Raw genomic sequence first — 17,029 nt, 5'->3', positions numbered from 1 at the left:
GTGAAATAGGTGATGGGGATTAAGGAGTGCACTTGTCATGATGAGCACTGGATGATGTATGGAATTTTTGACTTACTATATTGTGTACCTGAAACTAATATAACACTGTAGTTAACTATACTGGAATTAAATAATAAAAAAAGATGTGGCCACACAAAAAATCTCCTAGTAACCAACCTCAAAGACATGGATATCTGTGATTTACTTAATAAAGAAATCAGGGGTGCCTGGGTGGCTCAGTCGGTTGAGTGTCCCACTCTTGATTTTGGCTCAGGTCATGATCTCAGGATCATGAGACTGAGCCCCACATCGGGCTCTGCACTCAGGGTGGATTTTCTTGAGATTCTCTCTCCCTCTGCCCCTCACCACCACCCCAACCCCTGGCTTGCATGAACACGCTCCCTCTTTCTCTCAAATAACCTTTTTAAAAAAAGTTTTAAAAAGGAAGAAAATAAATCAAAAGAACAGTTTTTTTTAAAGGATTTTATTTATTTTTATTTATTTGACACAGAGAGAGAGAAAGTGAGAGAGAGAGCACAAGCAGGGGGAGTGGCAGGCAGGCAGGCAGAAGGAGAGGGAGAAGCAAGCTCTCTGCTGAGCAAGGAGCCCAATGCGGGGCTCTATCCCAGGACCCTGGGATCATGACCCGAGCTGAAGGCAGCCATTTAACTGACCGAGCCACCCAGGTGCCTCAAAAGAACTGTTTTAAGGTTGCTCAATGAGCTACATGAAAATACAGAAAGACAATTCAATGAAATGAGAAAAAATACAGGAACAAAATAAGAAGCATAAGAAAGACAGAAGTCATAAAAAGAACCAAGCAGAAAATCTGGAGCTGAAGAATACAATGAGTAAGATGAAAAATGCAATACAGAGCACCAACAACAAAATGGGCCAAGCAGAAAAAAAAAAACCCCAAAAATGTGTGAATTAAAAAAAAGTGTGAACTAGAAGATAAGGCTTTTGAAATTATCCAGTCAGAGGAGGATAGAGAAAGCCAACTTAATCTATGGGACAACATCAAAAGACACAATTAGTGCATTATTAAAGTTCCAAGAGAGAGAAGAGAAGAAGGAGTCAGACAGCTTATTTAAAGAAATAGTGGGGAGGAACTCCCCAAATCTGGGTAGAGATGATAATATCTAAGTTCATGAAGCTCATAGGTCACCAAAGAAACTTTTTAAAGATTTTATTTATTTATTTGACAAAGAGAGATAGCAAGAGCAGGAACACAAGCAGGGGGAGTGGGAGAGGGAGAAGCAGGCTTCCCGTGGGGCAGGGAGCCCGATGTGGGGCTCAATCCCAGGATCCTGGGATCATGACCTGAGCCTAAGGCAGATGCCTAATGACCGAGCCACCCAGGCACCCCCAAAGAAACTCATCTTAGCATGAAGAGATCTTCACCCTTCTCCGACACATTAGACCAGATGGACTTAACACACATATATAGAACATTCCATGCAAAAAACCCCAGAATACACAAGTGCACATAGTACATTCTCCAGGAAAGATAATAGGTTAGACCACAAAACAAGTCTAAATAAATTTAAGATTGAAATTATATCAAGAATCTTTTTTGACCTCAATGGTAAACTAAAATTACAAGAAGAAAAACCAATTTTAAGGGAAAAAAAAAAATCACAAATATGTGGAAATTAAACAACATGCTACTGAACATCCAATGGGTCAAAGAATATCTCAAAAGAGAAATAATACCTTGAGACAAATGAAACCAAAATATAACATACCAAAACTTAAGGGATGCAGCAAAAGCCATTCAAAAGGGAAGTTCACAATGATAAATGTCTACATTAAGAAACGAGAAAGGCCTCAAATAAACAACCTAACTTTATATCTCAAGGAACTAGAAAAAGAACAAATGAAGCCCAAGGTTAGTAGAAGGAAGGAAATAAAGGTCAGAGTGGAAGTAAATGAATTAGAGACTAAAAAGAGGATAGAAAAAAATCACTGAAATTGAGAGCTGATTTTTTTTTGTTTTATTTTTAAAGATTTTATTTATTTATTTGACAGAGAGAGACACAGCAAAAGAAGGAACACAAGCAGGGGGGCGTGGGAGAGGGAGAAGCAGGCTTCCCGCCGAGCAGGGAGCCCAATGTGGGACTCTATCCCAGTACCCTGGGATCACGACCTGAGCTGAAGGCAGATGCTCAATGACTGAGCCACCCAGGCACCCTGAGAGCTGATTTTTTAAAAAAGATAAACAAAATTGAAAAATTTTTAGCTAGACTCACCAAGGGAAAAAAAGGGATATAACCAATACCACAGAAAGACAAGGGATCATAGGGACAACTATGAATAATTATACACCAACAAATTAGGCATCTAGAGGAAATGGATAAACTCCTAAAATATACAACCTACCAAGACCAAGTCAAGAAGAGATAGAAAATCTGAACAAACCAGTTACTAATAAGGAGATTGAATTAGCAATCAAAAATCTTGCAACAAACAAAAGTCCAAGATCAGATAGCTTCACTGGTGAATTCTACCAAACATTTAAAGGATTAATACACATCCTTCTCAAACTCTTCCAAAAAAATAGAAGAGGAGAGACCCTTCCAAACTCATTTTCTGAGGCCAGCATTATCCTGATGTCAAATCCAGACAAGAACACTACAAGAAAAGAACAGTACTAGCCAATATACCCAATGAATATAGATGCAAAAATCCTCAACAAATTATTAGCAAACTGAATTCAACAATACATTAAAAGGATCATACACCATAATCATGTGGGATTTATTCTAGGGATACAAGATTGGTTTGATTCATATTAATCAATGTGATACACCACATTAACACGATGAAGGGTGAATATCCTATGATCATCTCAATAGATGCAGAAAAAGCATTTGACAAAATACACACTTATGATAAAATCTCTCAATAAAATGGGTATAGAGGGAACATGACTCAACATAATAAAGGCCATATATGACAAGCCAACAGCTAACATCATATTCAACAGGGAAAAGTTGAAAATTTTTCTACTAACATGAGGAACAATACAAGGATGCTCACTCTCACCACCTTTTTTTTTTTTTTTTTAAAGATTTTATTTATTTATTTGACAGAGAGAGACACAGCAAGAGAGGGAACACAAGCAGGGGGAGTGGGAGAGGGAGAAGCAGGCTTCCCACCGAGCAGGGAGCCCGATGTGGGGCTCGATCCCAGGACCCTGGGATCATGACCTGAGCTGAAGGCAGACGCTTAACGACTGAGCCACCCAGGTGCCCCCACTTTTTTTAAGAGAGGGAACAGGGGGAGGGGTAAAGGGAGAGGGAGAGAGAGAGAATCTTAAACAGGCTCCACACTGGGCATGGAGCCCGACATGGGGGCTCGATCTCACAACCCTGAGATCATGACCTGAGTCAAAATCAAAAGTCAGATGCTTAACTGACTGAGCCACCCAGGCAACCTCAAAAATTGTAAATTGAACCATCGCAAGTTAGGGACTGTCTGTACACTGAAGCCCATAAGAAATTGATGGAAGTAATTGAAGACACAGTGGAAAGATATCCATGGATTGGAAGAATATTAAAATGTCCATTATACCCAAAAACATTTATTGATTCAATGCAATTCCCATCAAAATTCCAATGGCTTTTTTCACAGAAATAGAACTAACAATCCTGAATTTGTATGGAACCACAAAAGACTCTGAATGAGGAACAGAGCTGGAGGCATAACTTCATGATTTCAAACTATACTGCAAAGCTACAGCAATTAAAACAGTATGGTATTGGCATAAAAGTAGACACACAGATCCATGGGAAAAAACAGAGAGCCCAGAAATAAACCCAGGCATATATGGTCAACTAATTAACAACAAAGGACCCCAAAACAGTTTCAATAAATGGCACTGAGAACACTGGGCAGTCACATTCAAGAGAATGAAAATGGATTACTATCTTTCACCACACACAAAAATAAACTCAAAATGGATTAAAGACTTAAATGTAAGACCTGAAACCATAAAACTTCTGGAAGAAAACATAGGCAGTGAACTCCTTGACATTGGTCTTGGTGATTATTTTTTTGGACTTGACACCAAAAGCAACAAAAATAAACAAGTGGGACTACGCCAAACTAAAAAGCTTTTGTACCACAAGGGAAACCATCAAAAAATTAAAAAGCAACCTATGGAATGGGAGAAAATATTTGCAAATCATATATCTGATAAGGGGTTAATATCTAAACTCATGCAACTCAATAGCAAAAAAACAAAATCCAATTAAAAAATGGGCTGAGTGTTCTGAATGGACATTTTCTAAAGATGACACCAGGTGACCAACAGGTACATGAGAAGGTACTCAACATAACCAGTCATCAGGGAAAGGCAAATCCAAACCGCAATATCACTTCACACCTGTTGCAATGGCTGTTATCAAAAAGATGAGAAATAACATGTGTTGGTGAGGATGTAGAGAAAAGGGAACCCCATGTGCACTATTGGTGGGAATGTAAATTGGTACAACCACTATGGAAAATAGTATGGAGGGGCGCCTGGGTGGCTCAGTCAGTTAAGCATCAGACTCTTGATTTTGGCTCAGGTCATGATCTCAGGATCATGAGATTGAATGTGGAGCCTTCTGCCCCCACCCCCCCAGTTCATGCATGTGCACACTCTCCAAAAATAAATTAAAAATAAAGAAAAAAGAAAACAGTATGGAGGTTCCTCAAAAAATTAAAAATAGATCATATGATCCAGCAGTTCCATTTCTGGGTTATATATCCAAAGGAAATGTAATCAGTATCTTGAAGAGTTATCTATACTCCCATGTTCATTGTAGCATTATTCACACTAGCAAATGTATGGAAATAACCTAAGTGTCTGTCTACAGTAAATGGATAAAGAAAATGTCACACACACACACACACACACACACACACACACACACACACACACACAGGAATATTACTCAACCACGAAAAAGAAGGAAATCTTGCTATTTGTGACAACATGGATGGAACTTGAGGGCATTACATTCAGTGGTAGGAGTCAGACAGAGAAAGATAAATACTGTGTGATATCACTATTTTATGTGGATTCTAAAAAAAAGCAGAACTCATAGAAACAGAGTTGAGAAATGGTTGCCAGAGGTTAGGGGTTGGGGAAATTGGGGAGATATTGGTAAAGGGGCACAAACATCTAGTTACAGACAAAAAAGTTCTGGGGATGTAATATACAGAGGGGTGACTATAGTTTAACAATATTATATATTTGAAAGTTGCTAAGAAAATTGATGTTAAATTGTTCTTCCACAAAGAAGAAATTTTAATTATGCAAGGTGAGGGAGGTGTTAATTAATGCTGTTGCAGTAATCATTTCACGATATATATCAAATCAACATGATCTACATCTTAAGTTCACAGAATATTTATGTCCATTATATCTCAGTAAAGCCGGGGAAAAGAACTGGGCAAAGAGGGACTTGAATAGACAGTTCTCCAAAGATGACATACAAATAACCAATAAACACATGAAAAGATGCTCAACATCACTAATCATTAGGGAACATAAATCTAGAACAATGAGACACTATCTTGCACCCAGTAGGATGGCTACTGTCAAAAAAAAAGGGGGAGGGGGAAATAAGCAGTGTAGGTGAGGATGTGGAGGAATTGGAACCTGTGTGCGCTGCTGGGGGAATGTAAATGGTACAGCCAGCATGGAAAACAGTCTGATGGTTCCTTGAAAAGTTTAACATAAAATTACCACATGATCTAACAAATCCAGTTCTAGGTATGTTCCCCAAAGAACTGGAAGCAGGGACTTGAACAGGTATTTATATACCAATATTCCTAACAGTATTATTCACAATAATGAAGTACTGAAAGCATAACATGGATGAACCTTGAAAACATTATGTTAAGTGAAACTAGCCAGATATAAAAGGACAAATGTATGATTCCACTTTTATGTGGTGCCTAGAATAGGCAAATTACCGACAGAAAGTAGAATAGTGGTTGCCAGATGCTGGGAGAAGAGCGCGATGGGGAATTACTGTTTAATACGGATGGAGTTTCAATTTGGGATGATGAAAAAATTCTGGAGATGGGCAGTGAGGACGGTTGAACGATACTCTGAATGTACTTAGTGGACTTAATGCCACATAAATGGTTAAAATGGCAAATATTATATTTTATCACAAAAATAAAAAATTTATGGTATCAAGAAATAGGGAACAATACTATTAGTTCCAGTAACAGTTGCATCAGCATAAAGTTCCTTCTCAAAATTAAAAATTACCAGATATTATTTGCAATCTTGCATTTGCCAAGAGCAACTGACATTGCTTTCGATTATATGACTTGAAAATGAAGTTAATAAGAGTGTAAATCTTGATGAGTTATTAAATACATTTGCGGAAAAGTCAGAAAAATCTTATGATCAGTGAAGACATCACATATTATTACAGGAGCACATACTGTATTACATAAAATTATGACACCCAAAAACATTTTTGCAATTTGCAAGTTTATATTGTTACTCAGTTACCACTATTACCCAGGATATTTTACGAGTATTAAGACATTTTTAAAGGAAAAGCCCTATATTTTAGTTCCTTTAGCAGCACGTTTTCCCTGCTTTTTGAAAAAGAGCTTCTCATTTCCATTTTGACTGGGCCCCACAAATCATGTACTTGGCCCTCCCTGACCCCCCCTTTTACCAGTGACAGCCTGTCCATTTCCAACAGAGTCCCTTTGCCTTTGTAGCTCAGTGGTGTCCTCTCTCAAATGGGAATGAGGTCTACTCTGCTTCATAGATTTGATGTGAAACCCACACACAGTGGTTTGGAAAATATAGGTGCTTTAAAATACTGGGGGCATCATTGTTCATACAAAGTATTTTTTAACCATTGCCCTTCATGGAGTCTGAGTGTCTAGATAAATAGATTTCTTATCTAAAATAAAGAAATGTAGGGGCACCTGGGTGGCTCAGTTGGTTAAGCGACTGCCTTCGGCTCAGGTCATGATCCTGGAGTCCCAGGATCGAGTCCCACACCGGGCTCCCTGCTCAGCAGGGAGTCTGCTTCTCCCTCTGACCCTCCCCCCCTCTCACGCTCTCTGTCTCTCATTCTCTCTCTCGCAAATAAATAAAATCTTAAAAAAAAAAAAAAAAAGAAATGTAATTCATTATTTCCTGTGGAGTCGTCCAGACTTTTGAGAGAGAACCTCAATGACTCCTTCTGCTCATAAAGGTATCATTTATCTAGATGAGTGATCTCAAGGATGGAATTTACTTCTTCATGTGACTAAAAGCAAAGTATGAAAGTGATGCCAAAATACCGGACTCCCGTCAAAGGTCGTAAAGCCTAAAATTTCAAATACCGTTTCTGATAACTCCCCTAACTTCTAAGCAGCTCCGAGTGAAAACAACCCGAGGAGAGCGGAGTTCCCTCAGCACCATCCCTGGGCAATCCGTAGGCATCAGACCCAGAGTGGGAAGCAAAGACGCAAAAATGTCCCAGCGCTGTGGGTAGTTGCACTCACGAGCTCTGCCAGATTGGAGGACAGAGTCTGAGAGCCAAGAAGAGACCAAGGCAGAAGCTGGGGTCCCAAATCTGAAAGCCCACTTCATGCGCACTCTGACAATATCCTGACCGTTGGGACAGGTGACACAGTTAACCCACTGTCACTGGGGGCTTCCTGAACCCTCAAGACATCCTGCCTAATCTCCCTGGAGACCATGCACAAGTGACTGACTTCGGGGTGGCGCCGAGACCCGGGGACAAGCTCTCGTGTCAAGAGGCTAGCTCTGAGGGACCAAACTTACAACTGATCAACAGGTTGACAAGCTGGTTGGGGGCAGAGTCCCAATTGCTCTGCTGCTCATGCCTCCTTCAAGTGGGCCCACATCTCCCTCCTCCAGGCCTGTGGAATCCAGTTTGAAGTGCTCTCTCTCACTGGCCATCCCTCAGACAGGCCCTCCCACTGCCTAACCTTTGCCCTTTCTAATTGCCCTGATCTCATCCCAACCTCCATGGCTATGTTTAAAGTCCACCTCTGGGGGAACACACCGACTGAGTGTTCCAGATAATCCCCTTTCCAGTCCTGCTTGACATCTGGCCAGCAGGCTGTGGGCCTGGACTTCCCGGGACACTGGCTGGGGTTTGAGGAAGGACCTCAGTACCTACCTGGCTTCAGGATGAAGCTGGCCACCGGCTTCTTGATCTTGTGGCTTAGCCTGGGAGGTGGCCTGGCTCAGAGTGACACGAGCCCTGAGGCTGAGGAGTCCTATTCAGACTGGGGCCTTCGGCACATCAGGGGCAGCTTTGAATCTGTCAACAGCTACTTCGATTCCTTTCTGGAGCTGCTGGGAGGGAAAAATGGAGTCTGTCAGTACAGATGCCGATATGGTGAGTGCACGCGAGGCCTCCCCTGGTGGGCCTGTGGGCAGCTGGAGCGGGGGCCCAGCCTGGCAGGCTCTTCTCCCCGTCAGCCACCTCCTAAGTCGGCTTGCCAGACCCAGCGAATAAAAACATAGGACTCCCAGGGAAATTTGATTTTCAAATAAACACCAATAATTTGTTAATATATTTGAAATACTTGGGACACACTCACGCTGACAAATTATTGCTTGTTTATCTGAAATACAAATTTCACTGAGCTGCCTGTACTTTTTCTAACAAACTTACTCCAGGGAGCCTTGTTCCCCGGGGCCGCTTTAATGAGTTTGTTGTGAGGCCAGTTCTGAGGAACAGGAAGCAAGGGTGGGGGGGCGGGCGGAGAAGATGAGGGGTCTTTGGGAGGAGTTCCTAGGGATGAACACTGGAGATGAGCATTCGGAGACAATTCCGCCAGCGGGTGAAACAGCCTCCTCAGCCACGCCGTGACTATCTCCCTCATGCAGTTCACACCTTCCCTCCAGCTCTGTCAGTCTCTGATGGGCGTCAGTGTGTCCGACCCTCCCGGGAGGGCAGTCCCTACTGCCACTGCCTCACTCAGCAATGGCAGGCCTGCAGGGGTAGGGAGGGCTTGCAGCCAGCCGTCTCTGCCCACCGTGGGTCGGGCCCTGAGCAGGCCTCGCACTGTCCCTCAGGCCTGATGTCCGAGGCACAACTGCGAACGGGTAGGAGCCCCACGTTGCCGGAGTTGTAAAGAGGGTACCTGGGAGCCAGAGTGCACATGTAGTTGCCAAGAGGAGTCCCTGGCGTCAGGTCTCCCTTCTCTGCACCGGGGGGACGTGTAAGGGCAGCAGAAAGCGGGGCCCTGGACCTCGCAGCCGGGAGGCAGGGGTGACTTCAAATGCGGCTGAGCAGGTTTTCAAAAGATACACAGCTTCACAGAGCATTCATTTTATGGCTTTGTTTATCAAATATTTCATCATCAGATTGGATGAAAATGGTGAGTCAGTCTAGCCTAGCAGGAAACCATTTGAGAAATATTTTCTCCGAACACTCAGCAGATAAAGCTCAGCTTCAAGAGAGAGACTCAAAAAAGCTGCTTAATTGCTGGACTCACCCAATCAGTCCCGCTCACTCCCTTCCACCTTCGAGCCAGGGACAGCACTTCCTTACGAACCACAAGTGACTCAAAGACAATGGGTCATCCTTGCAGCACAACCAAAAGTCTCGTTTTAACCACATACAGTTATGGTGAAAAAGGAGCTGCATCTTCTCTGCGAAGATCCCATAGGGTAAAAAGCCGTCTTTGCTGGGACCCCCTGGGCCCGTCGCCCCATCTTTGTCCAAGGTGGGTTGGGCAAATGCGGAGGTGCCTTGTCACTGGACTGTGCTCACCCAGTTTGCATCCGTGGTGCAGGAAGGAAGTAACGCATTTCACGTATTGAATAAATACAGGTGGCGTTTTCCTTCCTAGAGGCAATAAGAGACTTAAGTCTGTGGTTTAGCAAATACAGAACCACAGGAATTTTTCTTAGGAAAACAAGAATCAAACCTTCTCCTTCCTTCTCTAGCAAAATAGCATTAAAAGTTTTCAGCAAAATTTGGTTGTAAGCCTCTCCCTGGACAGGGTCAGCAGTCACTGGTGGGGGATGGGGGATAGTCAACAAAGACATTGCAGGAAGGCAAATAACTCCACTCACTCTGAAAACAGAGCCCATGAGGAGGGGCCTGAAAAACACGTAGGAAATACGGGGTTAAGCCTTATTACCTTTGGAACTCAGTGGAGCCGAGGACCTGGAGGCTGTGGCCAAACAGTACAAAATATCTTCTCCGGTTGACCGTCAATCAAGCAATCTTTGGAACAGATAATACCTAATAATTAACTGGGTCTCTGTCCTTTCTCAGTTTGCTTTGTGATACATTTCTTGTGCATAATGCTTCTCTCTTTAAAGCAGTGATTCTCAAACTCCCCTGTGCTTTGAACCATCTGGTGGGCTTGTTTAAAAAGACAGCTGCCCCGCCACCACCCCCTTCCCCCCTCACCTCCCCCCTGTTTCTGATTGGGTAGGGCGGTAGGTCAGGGGTGTGGCCAGAGAATTTGCATTTCTAAGCGTTCCCAGGTGATTCTGACGCTGCTGGTTCTGAGACCACACTTCTGAGGGGGAAAAAAAAAATCTGCTTTGAAGGCTGCAATTTTTTGTCAGAGGAAATAATGTAGCAACAAGTAGTCTACAAGAAAAAATTTCTATTTGATAGGTACTTAACCACTACTTAAAACCATAGTTCTCTATCTTGGCCCTGCACTTAACAAGCACCTGGGGGGTTTTCAAAACTCCTGCTGCCCAAACCAATTTAATCAGAATCTCTGCGGGTTGGAGACATCAGTATTTTTAATGTTTCCCAGGTGATTACCAAGTGCAGTCAAGGTATGCAGCGCTATTTTAAGAGGTCATTCTTGGAGAACTTCAGCCCATGGGTTGTTCAGACAGGTGAACAACAACATTGTGTCAACATTGATTTCCCCACTACTTAGATCTATAGCACTTGTTTTCTTGTCAACACACAAAATCTGTAATTGCCAAGGATCGGGCTATCAATATAATGAGATTCAGCAGGTATCAATAACAGATGTAACCCAACTGCTATAAGGGGTCTGCACTAATGTGAACAAGATTCCCTCTCCCACCCCCAGGGATTCCGATCCAGTAGGTCTGTGGTAGGACTCTGGAACTGTACAGGTGGTTCTTGAACCAGACTGAGAAATAACTAGTAATGGAAAAATCATGGGTTTGAACTGGGGGTGGGCATGTGTGAATTCCATTGCTGGTGACCTTGGGCAAGTTACCTAACTCTCTCAACCTGTGTTGACTCATGTTTTTTTTGTTTTTTTTTTAAGATTTTATTTATTTATTTGACAGAGAGAGACAGCAAGAGAGGGAACACAAGGAGGGGGTGCGGAAGAGGGAGAAGCAGGCTTCCCGCGGAGCAGGGAGCCCAAGTGGAGCAGGGAGCCCGATGCGGGCTCAATCCCAGGACCCCGGGATCATGACCTGAGCCGAAGGCAGACGCTTAACGACTGAGCCATCCAGGCGCCCCTGTTAACTCATGTTTATAAATAATGTTAATAACACCTACCTTCCAACCTACAAGGTTGTTATAAGAATTAAAGAGAATATATAGAAAGAATTAGTGCTATGTATGGAGCATGGCAGATACCAAATAAATTTTATGAACCTTATGAGAAAGATGGTCTGGTGAACAGGTTAATTATGCATTCAGATTCTTCCCGTTCTCTTTCAACATAAACTTAAAAAACACAGAAATCCCAGCGGCTGGACAACACCCTCTCAGCTTCTGGAAGAAATCATCGAATGATGCTCTAAGTGTTCTGTGCCTTTATGAAGGTCTCTGGATGAGGGTATTTGGAGCAGAGTTTCTGTGTCTTGTAAATCACGATTGAAGATACTGTCCACATTCACACTTTGATAAAAGGACCTCATGAGGAATTTCTTCTTGGGTTTAGTTCTAAAAAAAGTATCTCTAAATATCAGTCTTCTTTTTTCAAGAGGGCTTTTATCTGTGTAAAATCTAGAGCAAAGTTTTATGAACCTGTGAGTTTGTATATTTTTCCAGGGAAAGGATTCACGGCCTTCATCAGATTCTTAAGGGGATCCATAGCCCGAGAAAAGGAAACAGCCACTGGTTTAGAGGCAAAGATTGTTCTCGTGCTAGGGTGACCCCATGTCCCAGTCTGTTGGGGACCGAGGGAAGAGGCAGGGTGGGAGTGGGGATTCCTGGGATATGGACTTCCAGTACTAACACAGGGGCAGTCCCAGGCAAACCAGGACAAGTTGGTCATCCTCCCTCCTGCAGTGACTTAATCAGTTTTAGTGACTGAAATAGAGTTTATTGCTTCAGTAAAATTGTCGTAGTTCTGCTTTGTTCCCTTGGTATTTCTCATGCTATATTTGAGTGTTTCTGGAAGGATATACATTTTTTTTTTAAAGATTTATTTAGTTATTTGAGAGAGAGCATGCTCACTCGAGAGCGTGCATGAGCCAGGGAGGGGTGGAGGGTGAGAGAGAGAAACTCAAGCAGACTCCCTGCTGAGTGTGGAGCCCAATTCGGGGCTCATCCTACCACCCTGAGATCATGACCTGAGCGGAAATCAAGAGTCAGACGCTTAACCGACTGAGCCACCTAGGTGCCCCTAGAAGGATATACATTTCAAATGAAGTACTTTGATTCTAGATTTCTGGTGGAGCACAGCTTCTGCAGGAGCCAGCTGGGTGGGGAGAAGAGACACACCCTCCGGGGAAGACGTAACCCTTGATCTGGGTCATAAAGCCCAGAAGTTTTTACGGTGCTTTTCAATGACAAACCTGAGAGGGAAAAAGGTTGGGTCCAGGAGGTAGTGTGCATGCCCTGTGGCAGAACTCGGCTTTCATGGCTAACCCTCCTCCTAAATCTCCCTTGTTTGTCTTTTAAGTGTCTGACGTGTTTTATGGTGTTTCACTTTGTTCAGAAGGTTTTCATTTTCATGAGATCAAGTCTGTCAGTCTTTTTCTTTATGGCTTCTGAATGTGTCTTGCTTAGAAAGCCATCCTCACATCACAATTATAACAACCTTCTGCTAGTATTTTTTGGGAAAGCAGCCATAGCTAAAATGTAATGAATGACTCTTGCTGTGTTCCAATTGAACTTTTTTATGGACACTAAAATTTGAACTTCATATAATTTTCACATGACACAAAATATTATCCTTGTTTTGACTCCCCCCCAACACCATTTAAAAATATAAAAACAATTTTTAGCTGGCAGGCTATACAAAAACAGGCAATGGGCTGGTCTTGGCCATCGTTTGCCAACCTGTGAACTAGAGGACCAAGTGGTCATCCTCCCACTCCTGTAAATAGCCAAAACCAGAAAATAAAATTAATCTGTGGACATAGTACATTATGAGTGCCTAGACTCAAAACATCAAACTGTAAAGACTCAATGCAACTCAAAACAACTCAAACTATCAGTTGAGGATAGAGTAAATTACTTCTGCCCAGACTCAAACCATCACCCTTTTACTTAGAACTTTTCTTTCAAGCTTCATTCCTAAGTGTAATTCCTACAGCTATCATTAACTATTAAATACAAAAGAAAGAAAGAAAGAAAGAAAGAAAGAAAGAGAAAGAAAGAAAGAAATCACCATAGCAGGACAGGTAGGAAGTGTCTGGAGTTGGCATTCCATTAGCTTTCAAACTGGGATATCAGAATTTTATCTTCTGATAAAAAAGGCAGAGGGTAACCCCAGGAAACTGCACTGCATCTGCTGCAAAAGCTCTTTATCAACAAAATTATTAAAGAGATAAGTTTTATCTCTTACCAAAATTTACACATTTGTTTCTTCCTGAAAAATTTCCCCCCTAATTTCTTTTAAGTTAGTATGTGTAGGACATTTGTAAAAGCACAATCCAGGGGCACCTGGGTGGCTCAGTTCGTTGGGCGTCTGCCTTTGGCTCAGGTCGTGATCCCAGGGTCCTGCGATCGAACCCCACATTGGGCTCCCTGCTTGGCGGTGAGTCTGTTTCTCCCTCCCCCTCTGCACCTCCACCTGCTTGTGCACTCTTTCTCTCTCTCTCCCTCTTTCTCAAATAAATAAAATGTTTAAAAAAAATAGAACAATCCAAAGAAAAAATAAAATCACCATAATCATCTTACCTACAAGAGACAATTCACATTTAATCTATGGCATAGTGTGATTATTTTCATATGTGTAATTTGATTGCTAACACTATTTAATACATTTTACCCATTCTCTCTCTCTCTCTCTCACACACACACACACACACACACAAATGTGCACACACGTGCACACACAGAGTAGATTAGTACCATATCAATGGTAGGTTACCTTTCTCAAGAACTTTGGAAAGTCACGTAGGGATTACTGGTGGGCTGGCAGACTCCATCAATAAGCACAGTTCCTCTCCATTACAAATAAGAAATGTTGGGTAAAAAGAAAACATTAAAAAAAATACATCCTCGAGCTAGAATGGAATAAAGGGAAATCTGTAAGTTCCAGTTGAAGGGGAAGAGCAGTGCCAAAGTGGTGAGTAGGGGCTGATGCTAAAAACCTTGGAGTTTTTAGTCAGGTACATATGTAGACTCTATGGGCTAAGGAATGGGTTTTAATATTAAGACAAAGAGGGGCACCTGTGTGGCTCAGTCAGTTAAGCATCTGCCTTTGGCTCAGGTCATGATCCCAGGGTCATGGGATTGAGCCCCACATAGGGCTCCCTGCTCAGTGGGGGGCCTGCTTCTCCCTCTCTCTCTCTCTGCCCCTCCCCCCGCTCATGCTCTTTCTCTCTCTTTCAAACAAATAAATAATCTTTTTAAAAAACTATTAAAAAATACTCATACAAAGAGAGGAAGAATAACTTTCACTGTAAGAATTGGGAATTTGGAACTGAACAGTCTGTATAAAGCTTAGAGCCTGAGGAGCTGCCCAGTCTGTTTATTTTATTTTATTTTATTTTTTAAAGATTTTATTTATTTATCAGAGAGAGAGAGCAAGCACAAGCAGGGGGAGCAGCAGAGGCAGAGGGAGAAGCAGACTCCTTGCCAAGCAAGGAGCCCAATGTAGGACTTGATCCCAGGACCCCGTGATCATGACCTGAGCTGAAGGCAGATGCTTAACCAACTGAGCCACCCAGGCATCCCTGCCCAGTCTGTTTAAATGGATTGGAGAAGATCTATCCAATATTCCAAGAAAGGAACAGGGATGATATCCATCCCGCTGGGGCTGAGGCTTGAAGGCGGAATAAAGAACACCCACCAAAAAAAATCACTACTCCAAACATATTCTGTTCACAGGTGAGGAATTTGAACTTACACAGTTGGCCTGGTATGAGTTCCAAGCTGAAAAATTAACATAAATACTAGTGTTTATAGAATCTTAAGACTCCTGGAACCACAGCAAAGGTAATTGAGGAACCACTCTTTACTACATGACCAGGGGCCCAGCAATTCCTTTAGAAAAACAAGCCCTTCTGAAGTTGAAGTCTTACTAAACTATTATACACCACGTGGAAAAATAATCGAACTTCAGGGAGACTCAGCAGACGTTAAAAAATGACTTAGCATCCCAAAGACTGGAGACCATAAAATAATATAACAAGAATATTTGAAATTATTAAGGAAATAAAAGAAGGACTAGAAAACATAATAAAAAAATAGAACAGTGAAAACCAACATACAGATTTAAAAGAAAAATCAAATAGGATTCCAAGAAGTGAAAATTATAGCCATTGAAAGAAAAAACTCAGTGGATGGGTTAAATAGCAGATTAGTGAACCTAGAGAGAATTGGTGAAATGGAAAATAGATTTGATGGACTGGTCAAATTGAGTGCAGAGAGAGAAAAAAGATGGAAAATGTAAAAGAGAGGTTAAGATATATAAAGGACAGAGTTAAGAAGATTTATCATTCAGTAATATGAGGCCCAGGAGGAGAAATTAAGGAGAATGAGGAAAGGAAAACATTCAGACAGGGGCTATGTGTTCCAGAAGTGAAGGAAACCAGGCCTTCAGATCGTTCCAACCAGGAGAAGAATAGTGAAACTGAGGACATGAAGAAATTGGAACCCTTGTGCATTCCTTGTGGGAATTTAAAATGGTGCAGCTGCTGAAGAACACAGTTGGATAATTTCCCCAGAAGTTTAGCATTGCTTTACTAAATGACCCAGCAATTCCACTCCTTAGGTGTATGTACCCAAAAGAATTGAAAACAGATATTCAAACAAATATTTGCACACCATTGTTCACAGCTGCACTCTTCACAATAGCCAGGAGATGAAAACAACCAAAATGTCCATCAATGGATGGATGAATAAACAAATTGTGGTATATCCAGAGAATGGAATAGTATTCAGCCATAAAAAGAACAAAGTACTGATAGATGCTACAACACAGATGAGCCATGAAAATATTATGTTAAGTGAAAGAAGGCAGTCACAAAATGATACATATTATATGATTCCACTTATTCAAATATCCAGAAAAGGTAAATCCCTAGAGACAAAGCAGATTAGTGGTTGCCAGGAGTTGGAAGGAGGAGAGAATATGTTTAATGGGCATTTGGTCTCCTTTGGAGGGTGATGAAAATGTTTTGAAAGTAGACAGAGGCAATGGTTGCACAACATTATGAATGTATTGAATGCCTCTAAACTGTGCACTTTAAGATGAAAATGCGAATTTCACCTAAAAAAACAAAAAGAAAGAAAGTAGACAGACTTCATCAAAATTAAAAACTTTGGCTATTCAAAGAATACCAACACGGAAGTGAAAGAAGGGACTCCTGGGTGGCTCAGTCGGTTAAGTGGCTGCCTTCGGCTCAGGTCATGATCCCAGGGTCCTGGGATTGAGTCCTACATTGGGCTTCTTGCTCGGTGGGGAGCCTGCTTCTCCCTCTCCCTCTGACTGTCGCTCCCCCTGCTCACGCTCTCTCTCTCTCCCCTGCCCTCTTTCTGGCAAATAAATAAATAAATAAATAAATCCTAAAAAGAAGAAAGAAAGAAAGGAAGGAAGGAAGAAAGAAAGAGAGAGAGAAAGAAAGAAAGAAGAAAGAAAGAAAGAAAGAAAGAAAGAAAGAAAGAAAGAAAGAAAG

General features: G+C 42.0%; 1 protein-coding gene across 2 annotated transcripts in view; it reads left to right on the top strand.

The window, feature by feature from the left end:
- The first annotated feature begins 8,031 nt into the window (after positions 1 to 8,031).
- PLA2G12B (phospholipase A2 group XIIB) overlaps positions 8,032 to 17,029 on the top strand; it is a 25,886-nt gene continuing 16,888 nt past the window's right edge. Inside the window, exon 1 of one of the 2 annotated variants that reach the window (XM_021699902.1) lies at positions 8,032 to 8,384. In XM_021699902.1, the coding sequence (XP_021555577.1) occupies positions 8,174 to 8,384 (211 nt within the window). In that variant the 5' untranslated portion in view covers positions 8,032 to 8,173. The remainder of the gene's footprint in view (positions 8,385 to 17,029) is intronic. The other variant, XM_021699903.1, reaches the window with a different exon arrangement.

The sequence above is a fragment of the Neomonachus schauinslandi genome, chromosome 6, assembly GCF_002201575.2.
Source record: "Neomonachus schauinslandi chromosome 6, ASM220157v2, whole genome shotgun sequence".
NCBI lineage: Eukaryota > Metazoa > Chordata > Mammalia > Carnivora > Phocidae > Neomonachus > Neomonachus schauinslandi.
This window is presented reverse-complemented; position numbering and strand designations above follow the sequence as displayed.